Source organism: Eschrichtius robustus, chromosome 1 (assembly GCF_028021215.1).
Source record: "Eschrichtius robustus isolate mEscRob2 chromosome 1, mEscRob2.pri, whole genome shotgun sequence".
NCBI lineage: Eukaryota > Metazoa > Chordata > Mammalia > Artiodactyla > Eschrichtiidae > Eschrichtius > Eschrichtius robustus.
In genome coordinates, this window is record NC_090824.1 from 133796885 (window position 1) to 133810150 (window position 13266).

The window sequence follows — 13266 nt, forward strand, 5'->3', positions numbered from 1 at the left end:
CACTCCCTGTCCCTTGCCCACAACCATTATAGTGACCAGAAAGTCTGCTTGCTCTGCAGTGATGTGCCTTGACTAGTGCCCATTAGTTTTCAGTAGTTACCCCTGGCCTGCATGTTAGCCTTCAGTTTAATGGCCTTTTTTATGTTCATTCATTTTATTTTATTTCCCATCGTGGTTTTGTTTATTTCTTTTTTGTTTTTTGTTTTTTCTGTTCTCTTTTTTAAAACCGTCGTGGTTTGCCCTTCATATTCCCCAATATTTGCACATGACAAGATGTTGCCATCCCAACATTACCTCCCACTTCACTGACCAGTGCCACTACTGACCATCTAGCACCAGCCACAACTGGACCACTGCCTTCAGCTCCTCGGGATGTCGTGGCCTCCCTGGTCTCTACCCGCTTCATCAAATTGACATGGCGGACACCTGCATCAGATCCTCACGGGGACAACCTTACCTACTCTGTCTTCTACACCAAGGAGGGGATTGCTAGGTAAGTACCTGTACGTCTGGAGCCGGTTGGTTGCATCTTGTCCACCCAAGACCAGACGTCCCCACCCTGACTCTTTACTGTGTAGAATCTGTACCAACTTTCAGTCCAGAATATATGATCACCGAGATGACCTAGTTTTAGGTCATTAAAAGTAAATTCCTAAACAGAGTGAAGTCCTGGTATTCTTTCCTGCCTCTCTGGGATGACTTGGGGAGAGATTTATTTAAGTTAGAAGTATTAAAATGTAACCAGGGCTACCATTTTTTCATAAGATTCAGTCAAGCACAACCCATAGGCTATGTCTTTCTTAGAACTTTCAGATTCTAGAAATTAAGGTAGTTATTAAAGTAATCTTAATGAATATCTGTCTGCACCCTTACCCGGATGTGGGCTGCTGAGCTCTGGGGTGGAGTGGGGGGGTCTCCTTGATGACACAAGAGTACTTAGTGACTCATTTTCCTAAAACAGCATTTCATTAAATTTCTCTCCATCTCCACCTCTTTCAGGAACTCACGTTGCCTCTCCATTGCTTTTGGAGATTCTCCAGAATCACCAGGCTGCTTTACTCCACAGTCTACCTTTGTTTTATCTATCCAACCTTATTTTCCTTTAACCCCAGTTTAGCTCACTTTCTAATGAAACCAGTCTAATTCCTGTCACTATGCAGCCTTTTTTCCCAGTCTGTTCTCTTCAGTCACTTCCCCCTTGAAAAAAGGGTTTTTCAACTAAAACTAAAATTCAGTTAATCTTTCTTGGCCCAGACTAAGCCCCATGAAGCCCTCATAAATCTTTCTCTACCTTTTTCAGCACATACAGCTTTTCTCTTGTATGTATGTGCCACTGATATTGGCACTTAATTATGATAACACATGATCTAATACTACCATAGTTGTTACTCTTCTGTTATTTTATGTGTATTTGTATTGTTTTCCCAACCAGGTTATAAACTCTTTGGGAGGTACCTTGCCACATGCTGACTGTGTACTCTGAATATTGCTGAGTAGATTCCTTCATTGTGCTGTTACTTCACACCAAAATAAGAAAACTAAAATAATCTATTTTGGTTATGGCCCTAACCCATGAAATAAAGCTTGTATTTCTACAAGGGTGCTTACATTTTATATATATTGTATTTAATACCAGACTGGCAAGTTCAGCAAGTATAGGCACCTTCGTCAAGTCAGTACCCCTTGGTTTAACACTCTTTAGACATCTGAGTGACATAATTTGAGTCAGATAGGTGGAGCTGCTCCCAGGGTAATAGAATGTTCATCCGAACACTGCACTGGATGTTTGGGGAGTTACAAAGATAAGGAAACATAGAGCTAGTCCCAGAAAGGCAAGATATTACTACCAAACAGCACCTGTCTTAAAATGTTTCCAGTAGGCTTTTAGATCGCATTGCAAACGTCATGGGATTTCACAGAAGGAAAAAAGCTTTTAGTAATTCCTCAGAAGCAAGCTTATGTGCATCACAAGGCCTTTGCCCTTGTTGTTCCTTCTACCAGAACTGCATTTCCCTCACAAATAACTGTCTGGCTTCTTGTCCGTCATCCTCAGATGATCCCTTCTCAGGTCTTCCATGACTACCCACCCAGCTTAGCCCCTTGGTCACTGTCACACAGTGGAGCACTTGGTGGCTTGTTCCCAAGCCAGTTGTTAAATTTTCAGGAAACTTTGCAAACCCGATGACATGGCTCAGTAGCTCAAAATTGGGCATAGAGGGAGTATTTACAGTGAGAAGTGCTACAAGCCAGAGCCAGTTGTTAAACATTTACCAGAACATCACTGTAACATACCACTGTATTTTGTTTTTTAGCTTTTGTGTTGTGTTTTTTCAGAACACTTAATACTCAGAAATTTTCTCTTCTTATTAACGCATTCATGGTGTTTGTCTTGTTCAGTGGAGTATCACCATCACCTGGAACAGAGCCTGGCTTATAAGTAGCACTAAATAGATACTTGTTAAGTGAGTAATTCTAATGAATGGAGAAGTAATAATTATTCAAGAAATAATGTTGAGATAATTAACCTCCATTTAATAGAAGGAATAAAAGTTGTATCTCTGTCTTATGTATAACAAGTTATAGATGTATCGAGACGTATTTTTAAAACTTCTAAGTCTGTTAGAAGAAAATATAGAAACTATTTTCATCACTTAACGTATCTTTTAAAGGAAGACAGAAAATTCAGGAACCATATAGGAGAGATCGACAGAGTTTATTATATAACTGTAAAATTCCATGCGATAAAACGTAATAAACAAAATCAAGTTATCAACTGGTAAGCTGGGAAAAAATTTAACATTTGTAAAAGATTGTATTGATACCCAGTCTATATAAAGAACTTTTACAAATCACAAGTAAAAGATATCTCATGAGGCAGATGGTATAAGTAGGTGCCTCAAAGAAGTTAGTGGAAAGCCCATTAAAGTTAAAAAAAAAAGTTTTCACCATTACTAACAATCTTGGAAATACAAAATGATGAGTTACCATTTTTCACCTGTAAGGCTGGCAGAAATTTTAAGTTGATAATATCCAGTGTTAAGTGAGATGAATGTTGGGATTAAATCCAATCTAGGCTCTTGGTGGCAGTATAAATTAGAGGAGCCTTTGGAGAAGGTGATTTGGCAGAATTTTAAAAAAATTTTTTAATGCACATTCCTTTCAACCCAACAATTACACTTCTAGGTGTCTGTCCTATAGATATGCCAATATACATACACATAGGGCACTCATAAAAAATGTTTATTGTAGCATTATTTGTAAGGATTAAAAAAAGGAAACAAAGTAAATGTCCATTGGTAGAGGAATGGGCATATAGTTAATATATGTATATCCATATGAAGTATGATGCAGGAATTTTTTTAATGACTTATATCTATGTATTTTGATGTGTATATAAATGCCTAGATTAGTGATTCTCAACCAGGGACAGTTTTGCCCCCCATCTCCCAATGGGCATTTGGCAATGTCTGCTGACATTTTTGGTTATTGCAACTGAGATGGGAGGGGATGCTTACTGCCATCTAGTGAGTAGAAGCCAGAGATGCTGATAAACATCCTACAGTGTACAGGACAGCTCCCCTCCACCCACCAAAACAAAGAATTATCCTGCCCAAAATGTCAAGATACAGGTCTACACGCCACCTTTAGGTCTCAGGGTGGAACAGGTTTTAAGGAGGGAGAAAAACTAGGACTTCTAATTTTTTAAATTATATATACTTTGGTTTTTAATGAAAATCTATCACTTATTAGTGAATCATGTGTTGAAGTAAGCAGAGATGATTAATAAGTGAAGTTGGAATTGAAAAAATGTAGAAGATAAATTGGCAGGGGCAGGAGGACAGGGCAAGTATATGTGAAGAAAGAGGAGATGCAAGGAAGATCCAATTTAATTTGTGTTGTCTGTTGTTGAAAGGATGGGAAAGTAAGAAAGCTCTGGCCTAGAGTTTTTGGTCAGAATTAGTAAGAGATTACAATAAAGTGGAAGTTTGGAGCCAAGTGTTGGAATTTTGACATAATCAGTTAAGAAGGGACCATTTTAGACTCCTGAGCAAGTGTACACTGTGGTTTTATTAAACAGCTTTTATTAGCAGTACTTGGAGAGCACTGCATAAGATTAGAGAGGAAAAGCGGTGGAGTCAGGGAGACAGATCAGTAGTAGTTAGGTTGATCTAGGCATGCAGTAGGCCCTGATGAAGATGACAGCAGTGACTTGGAACAGACAGAATAAATCTGGGGAATATTTCAAAGGAATATTCTTGGAGATTGTAATAATAATTTTTGTCGCTTTATTACTTTAAGATTATGATTTCTGAATAGAAGCAATGAAGGAATAGAAATAACACTAAGTCAAAGACTAGATCCCTGTTACTTGTTTTATAAACAAAATTTATTTAACCTTTATAAGTTTAAATTTTCTAATCTAAAAAATGAAGGTAATACATTATCTTCATAGACTTAAAACATTTCGATGTGAGGATATATGCCGCTGCCTGCATTTACAAATTCCCCTACTTCCTGCATTTGATAATTCAACCACCAGGTGGCCTTATGTGCCTTGGTCATGAGCTATATAATTCTGTTGGGTACCTGAGTTTCCCAAAATTCCAAAGGGTCCTTCCTCTGCCATTTCACCTATGAAATGTTCACCTTTTTTTTCAATGCCTTTAATGTAAACAGCAGTATTTTCTGTTAGCCACCAAATGGAAAGTACAGAGTAAGTTATTCCAGAAATTAATAGCATTTTAGAGTTGGACAAAGCCTTACGTATCTGTTAGTCTAGTCCGGGAGCTGGCACACTATAGACCCTGGGCCAAATCAAACTTTTTATTTTTATGGCCCAAGAGCTAAGAATAGTTTTTACATTTTCAAACGGTTACATTTTAATAGGTTATACAAGTAACTACAGTTGACCCTTGAACAACACGGGTTTGAACTGCACACATCCACTTATATGTGGGTTTTTCTCAGTAAATCCGTAGTACAGTACTACACGATCCACAATTGGTTGAATTCCCAGATGCAGAGCCGTGGATAGGGAGGACCAACTAAAGTTATACTTGGATTTTTAACTGTGGAGATGGTTGGTAATATTTTTCATTTGGCATCTTGGCCTGTAGATATTTACTATCAAGCCCTTTAAGAAAAAGTTCACCACCCTGGGCTCATTCTTTCATTTAATACATGAAGAAACTGAAGCCCAGAAAGAATTGGTGACTTTCCCGCGATCCCCTAGCAAGCTAGTAGTGTTGCCAGAACTAGAATTGGAGCTCCTAACTTCTGGCCCAGCACTGTCTTAGTATAAAGTGTATCTTTTCCTTTCTCTTTTGACTCTTAACTAAGACATTCTAACCTAAGACCCATGATAACCTCACACATTTATGAGCATTGTCCTTCATAACTCACCCTGGATCTTTCCTGAAGTCAAAAGTTTTTTTCTAGACAGACTTGGTTCTGGGACCTCAGACCAATCTACTGTTAGAAGCCTTTTCAGGTGCTAGATGTTTCATCCTAGGGAATCATACCTACTACTGATTTTTTCTTATTGTAATGCTTCTGTAGAAATTTGTTCTAGGTATTTTCCCCTTTTACATAGGAACAAACAAAAAGATAAACGTGATATCATTACTATATCAGATTTACACATCAAAAGGCAAATTTCCATTCATTCATTCAGCACACATTTGCGATGCTACTTCTGTGTGTGAGCCTTCTGCTAGTGCTTCTGTGGTTTGTGAACATGGATGAGACACTCTTTCACTTTGATTTAAAATAAGATAGTGCCCCCCTCCCCCCGGCTGTCCTTCTGAGAGAGAACTTGTTTAAACTTTCAAGTACAGTGAGCGCAACAGACTATTCTGTGCTCTGGCGTGGAGCTGTTAATTTAATGAAGTGTCAAATACCATACTTCCTTTTAGACAGCATTTGTGATTGGGTCAAGTGTCAGAAACCTCACAGCATAAGAAATCAGTTGATACTCTCCTTCTAAATCTTGTGATTTAGAGGTTTAGCTGAAAAGAAAATAATATGTATAGATATGTCAAGTGTCTCTGAGCAATAAATTTTGTTACCATGATATTCTTTTCCAATGGACCTAACTGACTGTAGACAGACAACCTTTATAAATACGTTGTGCGTGGGTACTGTTTGTTTGTTTTAATTAAAATAACGTAGTTTAAAGAAGTATAGAAAACTATTGAAAAATGCTTACATCTCCGAAATGCAAATGTTCACACACAATCAGACAAATTGGAATATGGTCATGTAGAACTAAGCAAATTTTAATCAGTAGCTTCAGGGAAAATTATCAATATTTTAAAGTAAGAATTTAATTCAACAGATTATTAGGTAATTTAAAATAATTTCTTCCACAGAGTAGTTTTGGGCCCTTTTATTGCTCTCTCAAGATAGACACAGATCTTTCCTCACATGATCAGTAATTTTTAAAGACCAGCTATTTGTCTAAAACAAGTATTTTCCTTTACAATATTTGTTGAAAGCAAATATAATCTGGTTTTTGTTATAGTGAGTACAGTATACTGAGCATAATTATGGGCCCAAGTGTGGACACAGAGACCCCCAAAATAGAGCCTGGAGGCCGCCTTTTTAAAGAACCTAACTGATAACTGTTTTTATGTTTTCATCTCATAACACTAGACCACTGGCCATTTGTACTGTTTGTGATAAGATTTGTTAAACATTTCAAATCAGTTTGAAAATCATTCAAGAAGAGTTTTTGTTTTAAGAAATAAATTATAAAAATCAGAGTCATGATTAGCTTATTTTATAGACTGGATTCATTTAAATTTTTAATGTTCTCAGTTTTGAAAGTAATAATCTCTAATTTTCTTTTTATTGAGAGTCTGTTATCCAGAAGGTACACAGCATTCTTTGATACTGTCTGTGAAAATTGGGTCATACCTATAATCACCTTCTATATGTCTCCCTGAGGATAACCCCTTAAAATTCAGTGATTCCTAAAGCGTACAGAATTGGTGACCAGCTGCCCCATTTGAGATGGCACCAAGAAGACTCTCTGTGTCTTTTCTGAAAGGAAGTGATTATGGCCAACAATATCAGTAATGTTTAAGCAAGAACATCAGTGATTTATCAGACATGTATGACATTGCTCTTTGCCAGTGTCCATATTCTGTGCACTGTTCCACCCCCCAAAATTTCCTTTTTTGAGAGTTAATTTGACTTAGATTTATTAAGATTTTGATGTCATATAGTATCTATAGACATTACAATGAAAATGAAACTGCACATTCTGGAAATTTTCCTAATCGATCCCTCTTTCTCCAAAGGGAACGTGTTGAAAATACCAGTCGCCCCGGAGAAATGCAGGTAACCATCCAAAACCTAATGCCAGCGACTGTGTACATCTTTAGAGTTATGGCTCAAAATAAACATGGCTCCGGAGAGAGTTCAGCTCCACTACGAGTAGAAACACAGCCTGAAGGTAAGTCTCCCACCTCTCTGTCAGCCCCACCTGTAGGGAGACCTGTATGAAGGGCTACCTTATGTATAGCCTGGCATACCATAGGAGTGCAGAAGATAACAGTTCCTCACGTTCAAGGTCCTTACAAAATAGTTATGGGAGATCAAATTAATTCACATCAAGCAGTAGCAAATAGTGTAAGACGATATAATTCTGCTGATAGACACCCAAATTTTACTGATCCTTTAAGACCTAGCTCAGATGCCTTCTTAGAATCTTCCCTCTGATCTTATCTAATATTGTATCTCGACAGTCCTAAGATACATTATCATTTTCTTCCTTGAATTATGGTTATGAATATATCTCATTAATTTTATGGCAAAGACAGAGTCTTTGTTATCCTTTTATTTCCCACCATATCTAATGCAGTGCCTCACACAGGAAGTAGCTATTTGATAATTGTTATCAACGGGATTGCCCTGATCTTTATACATACCACACTCTTTGGAATCTCTTCAGGGCTTTACTTTGGACCTGCTGTCTTTTGTGCTAAATAATGTTACTTCCACTTACATTTCTTAAGATTTTCTCCAACTGAAATGAGTGTCAAATTGATTTATCTTATAAGTGTCTTCTGTGTCTTAAATTTTGGTTTTAAACTATAGGCCAGAAATGACAAGAAGCAGTCAAATCAGAATTAATGCTTATCTCATGAGGCTTTCTTCTACACTTTTACCTTTTAACATGAGCCACTGTTTTTCCTTGGAGCCTTCTCCAGATTTCTTTTACTGTTAACTGCACTAGTGTTTCTGTATTAACAAACTTGCAGTAACAAAAATTTTACTTCAGCTAGGGAGCATGGGAGATAAATTCGTGAAAGCTACTGACCAGGGAACTAAACATATTAAATGAATTTACCGCTGAAACTATGGAAATAATTCAAGGACTCTGCCTGATGGGTAGAATAAGTAAAGTCAAGAAGCTGTGGAACTTCACTTTCTAATGCTGCAGCAAATCATTCACCCATCAAACAGTTATTGAGGACCTCCTCTACCAGGCATTGCACAAACTATTACAGATGCAGGGGATGGACAAGATAGGAATTCTCCCCTTAAAGAATGAGCAGTCAAGATAGGAGGCCATTGATCATTTCAGTAATAGAGCTTAAAGATCAGGAATCAAACCCAAGCAACAACAAGAGGGCCAACAGAGAGCCGGGACGTTGATTTAAGGAAAGAATGTGTTCTTGCTGCAGGGAAAGGATGTTGAATTTCATGGTTACTGTGTTCAGATGAGAGCAGGAACAATCTATTAGATTTCTAACTCAAGCCATGAAGCAAAACTCAATTTTCCTTCATTAACTCTCACATACAGGCGTCATTCATGAGAGATAATGGGATACAGAACAAGGAAGAGTTACTGTAAAAGTTAGGTATATTAAGTCAGGTTTCTAGGAAAAGATGAGACCTGAGGTTGGCCTTAAAGCATTTGGCTTAGAGCAAGCATTCTTGGGGAAGGACACTGCTTGACCCAACCCCAAAATAGGACAACAGTGCACATGCAAGGTGAGTCATGATGAAAATGAAGGAAAAGACCACTGAATTTGATTCAGTGCAAGGGTTCAATCCTGGGGCCATGAACCTTCTGAAGATACATGAAAGTATTTGTGTGTCTGTACATGTTCACATTTTCCTTGGGAAAGAGCCTGTGGTTTTCATTATCATTTCAGAACTTACAAGTCAAACTATTGAGAACCACTGGACTACAAGGGGCATTGTCAAGTTAGAGATGAAAGAAGAGATTTATTGAGTTCCTGTCATGTGCCAGGCACCGTGCTAGGCAGCAAGATGTAAAGATGAGTAAGACTTGACTTCTGTTCACAAGGATCTTACAGTTTGGTACCAGCGCCAGACAAGTAAACGGGCAATAATGTGATGTACAATCATCACAGGGAAAGTAGGCAGCACAATCATTTATTCAAGGAATCCGATTAAAAGAAAGTAGCTAAATAAGAATATAGATGAAGGGCAACAGATTCTGGTGAGAGTATTTTAGGGGTAGAGAGTGACTATAACATGTTTTGGCAAAAGAGGAGTTAGTGGAGAGAGATTTGCATTTTATCTGGAGGTATTCAGCCTGGGGGCAGGTGGGAGGGACTGTAAGTGTTGGAGTCAGCCCTGGGAAAATAGTTTACATTTTTAGCTTTTCAAACCAACTTAAATTTTTTTCCATTTTTTAATGCCACTGTACAGATGAAATGAAAGAATTTACTAGCGCCTTTTTTAGGATCATCTTTGCCTACATTTAGCCAATGAATATACTGAAAGTGATTTCAAGGGAATTTGTTCTGTTCTCCTTCCCTTTTAAAAAGTTAGGGGAAAGTTTTCCATAGCAGCAGAAGTGTGACAAATCCCACCTGTTAGGCTGCACAAAATATGCTCTTAAGTGAATAACATGATTCATGCCTAAATAAAGCAAACAACTGCCAGAAAACCATATTCAGCTTTCTCTGCTTTGGTAGGAAAACTAATCTTAAGCTGTCATGCTGTTATTTAAGCAAGCCAGTTTGTTTTACATTTTGTTAGTTTTTTCCCCTTTCCTTAAATCTAATGGATGTCTGTTACAGAAGCACTGGCACCAGAGAAATGGTTTTCAGATATAGAGTATCCACCAAGGTGTAGATATAGGCACTTGCCAGGATTTGTGTATAAATTGGGACTGGAACCTGTCAGTCAGATAAAAAGAATATAGTAAAAAAGGATGTGAGCTGTTGTAGGATTTAGAGCTGGGCAGACAATCAGTCAACCAATCATGGGATCTTCCAGTCACATCATCCCACAGAGGGTGTTGTCATAATCCCCTGACTGGTTTTCCTGAGTCCACGTTTTAGAACGAGGAAGTGCTCAGCTCCTAGCTCCACCACTCACCAACTTTTCCATCATTTGGGAATGGTTCTTAACCTCTCAGCCTCATCCATAAGTAGGAATGATAACAGTGTCCATCTCATTTGGATTAGTGCACAGATTAAATAAGATGTAATTTAAATAAATGTAAAGCACTTAATGCTGGACTGATTGCAAGCATTCAATAAATGGTGGCTATTTTTTACATAATTATTTATCTAGTCTTGTGCCATTATTGTTTTTCTTCCGTGCATGTGTTCACATGTTCTTTTTAAATGCAGATCTGGTCATGTCATGTTCCTGCTCATAATTTTTCAGTAATTACCTAACACCTACAAGAAATAATCCAAACTCATAGCAGGACCTTAGAGGTTCTCCTTTATCTGGCTCTTGTCATCCTTTGCAGCATTCTCTCTCCCATATCCATTCTTTGTTTCAACCTGAACCACATGACACTGTCTCCTCACCTGTTATGTCCAAATTGACTGGATCAATTTCCCCCTTGGTGTCTGAGAAAACTACTCATTCTTCCTGCTCCCCAGAAGTCCTCACCAATCCTTCCCTTTCCTAACCATCCCCACCCAAAGCAGAATTGTGTACTCTCTTCTTTCAGTTTTCATTACAGACGTTACCTAATCTATCAGCACTTACGACCTTCTTTGTAACTATTTATATGTCTGACTTCCCTCTAGACTGGGAGTTCTTTGTGGGCAGGGACTCTGTCCATCATTCATTGTATCCCCAGAGCCTGGCAAAAGAAGGCTCTCTTTTTGTGATGTTTGCTTTTATGTGCTGCAGTCCCACTGCAAAACTAGGATTTTATAAACCACAAGAAGAATTCTGCACTGTTCACTTTTTTCTTTGAATAAATTTGAGATACTTCACAGATAATTTTTGGTTTTTCAGTCATAAAGAGGGAAATCATTTAATTATATATTATCCTGAAACCACTTCAGTCAGATCACTTGTTTTCGTCGTTTTTATTGTTTTAAAAACATAGCCAGGGCTTCCCTGGTGGCACAGTGGTTAAGAATCCGCCTGCCAGTGCAGGGGACACAGGTTCGAGCCCTGGTCCCGGAAGATCCCACATGCCGCGGAGCAACTAAGCCCGTGTGCCAGAAGTACTGAGCCTGCACTCTAGAGCCTGCGAGCCACAACTACTGAGCCCGCGTGCCACAACTACTGAAGCCCACGTGCCTAGAGCCCACGCTCTTCAACAAGAGAAGCCACCTCAGTGAGAAGCCCGCACACTGCAATGAAGAGTAGTCCCTGCTCTCTGCAACTAGAGAAGACCCACATGCAGCAACGAAGACCCAACGCAGCCAAAAATAAATAAATAAATAAATAAAATAAAATAAAATAACAACATAGTGTGCCATTATTGCTGAGAATGGTCTTGAGGGATGCAGTAAATTTTGTTTATGTCTTACTGTCTTGAAATTTTCTTTCTAGTTCAGCTCCCTGGCCCAGCACCTAATATCCGAGCATATGCAACTTCACCTACTTCCATTACTGTCACCTGGGAAACACCATTGTCTGGAAATGGGGAAATTCAGAATTACAAACTGTACTACATGGAAAAAGGAACTGATAAAGAACAGGTATAACATGAAGCCATTTTTTAATGCATTGATTGGAATAGTAGAGTTGAAATATATTTCCAAAACTCAATACCTGCTTGTCTAGAAATCTGAGGAAAAAAATATGTATAAGAAATGAAAAGTTGATAGATTCTGTTTCTTGGTACAAAGGTTTATTCTGTAGTTTTTGCCAGCAAGGGTTCCTAAACATCAAGGAGTATTTCTCAGCAAACTGCAGTGCTTATGATTAATTTGCTTTAACTGTTAAATAATATTCTGTAAAAGGGATAAAAATCTGCATTATGTCAAATATAGAATTTGTATAGTTAATTATTTATTTTGCAGCATTTCTTTTGGCTTGAGTTGTGTATATATAAATTGTTTTATTTTATTCAAGGATGTTGATGTTTCAAGTCACTCCCACACCATTAACGGGTTGAAAAAATATACAGAGTATAGTTTCCGAGTGGTGGCCTACAATAAACATGGTCCTGGAGTCTCCACACAAGATGTTGCTGTTCGAACATTTTCAGATGGTGAGTCTTTCTTCCTCTGGAACAAAATACCATGCTTGGGGACGCTGGTGGCATAGTAGCAACATCATGGGCTTTGATGTCAAGGAGCTTTGGTTCAGATACCAGTTCTAGTAGTGTGACTTCAGTCAAGTCAATTCACATGTCTGAGCATGTTTCCTTATATATGAAATTTATAATACCAGCTTCATTGGGTTGCTGTAAATATCCAGTGAGAGAGCATAGAACATGTAGTGCCTGGTACTAAATAGTTTCTCCGTGTTTTTATTTTTACTAGATGCTTTTGTATAAATAAATATTATTGCTTGTTCATAGCAGAGACCATCCCAGGGCTGTTGGAAGGCTGGGCTTGCTCTACTTAGTAATCATATTTGCCTGCCAAATAGGTCTTTTTTTTTTTTAACATCTTTATTGGAGTATAATTGCTTTACAATGGTGTGTTAGTTTCTGCTGTATAACAAAGTGAATCAGCTATACATATACATATATCCCCATATCTCCTCCCTCTTGTGTCTCCCTCTCACCCTCCCTATCCCACCCCTCTAGGTGGGCACAAAGCACCGAGCTGATCTCCCTGTGCTATGCGGCTGCTTCCCACTAGCTATCTATTTTACATTTGGTAGTGTGTATATGTGCCTGCCACTCTCTCACTTCATCCCAGCTTACCCTTCCCCCTCCCCCTCCCCATGTCCTCAAGTGCATTCTCTATGTCTGCATCTTTATTCCTGTCCTAAACCTACGTTCTTCAGAACCATTTCTTTTTTTTTTTTTTAAGATTCCATATATATGTGTTAGCATACGGTATTTGTTTT

At 38.2% G+C, this 13266-nt stretch overlaps 1 protein-coding gene across 4 annotated transcripts in view; it reads left to right on the top strand.

Annotated features, from left to right (window-relative positions):
- The window catches only part of NEO1 (neogenin 1), a 249018-nt gene that overhangs the window by 179282 nt on the left and 56470 nt on the right, over nt 1–13266 (top strand). For 3 of the 4 annotated variants that reach the window (XM_068555121.1, XM_068555114.1, XM_068555126.1), the window contains 4 exons: nt 274–493; nt 7305–7459; nt 11794–11942; nt 12319–12457. In XM_068555121.1, coding sequence (XP_068411222.1) covers nt 274–493; nt 7305–7459; nt 11794–11942; nt 12319–12457 — 663 coding nt within the window. The remainder of the gene's footprint in view (nt 1–273; nt 494–7304; nt 7460–11793; nt 11943–12318; nt 12458–13266) is intronic. The other variant, XM_068555136.1, reaches the window with a different exon arrangement.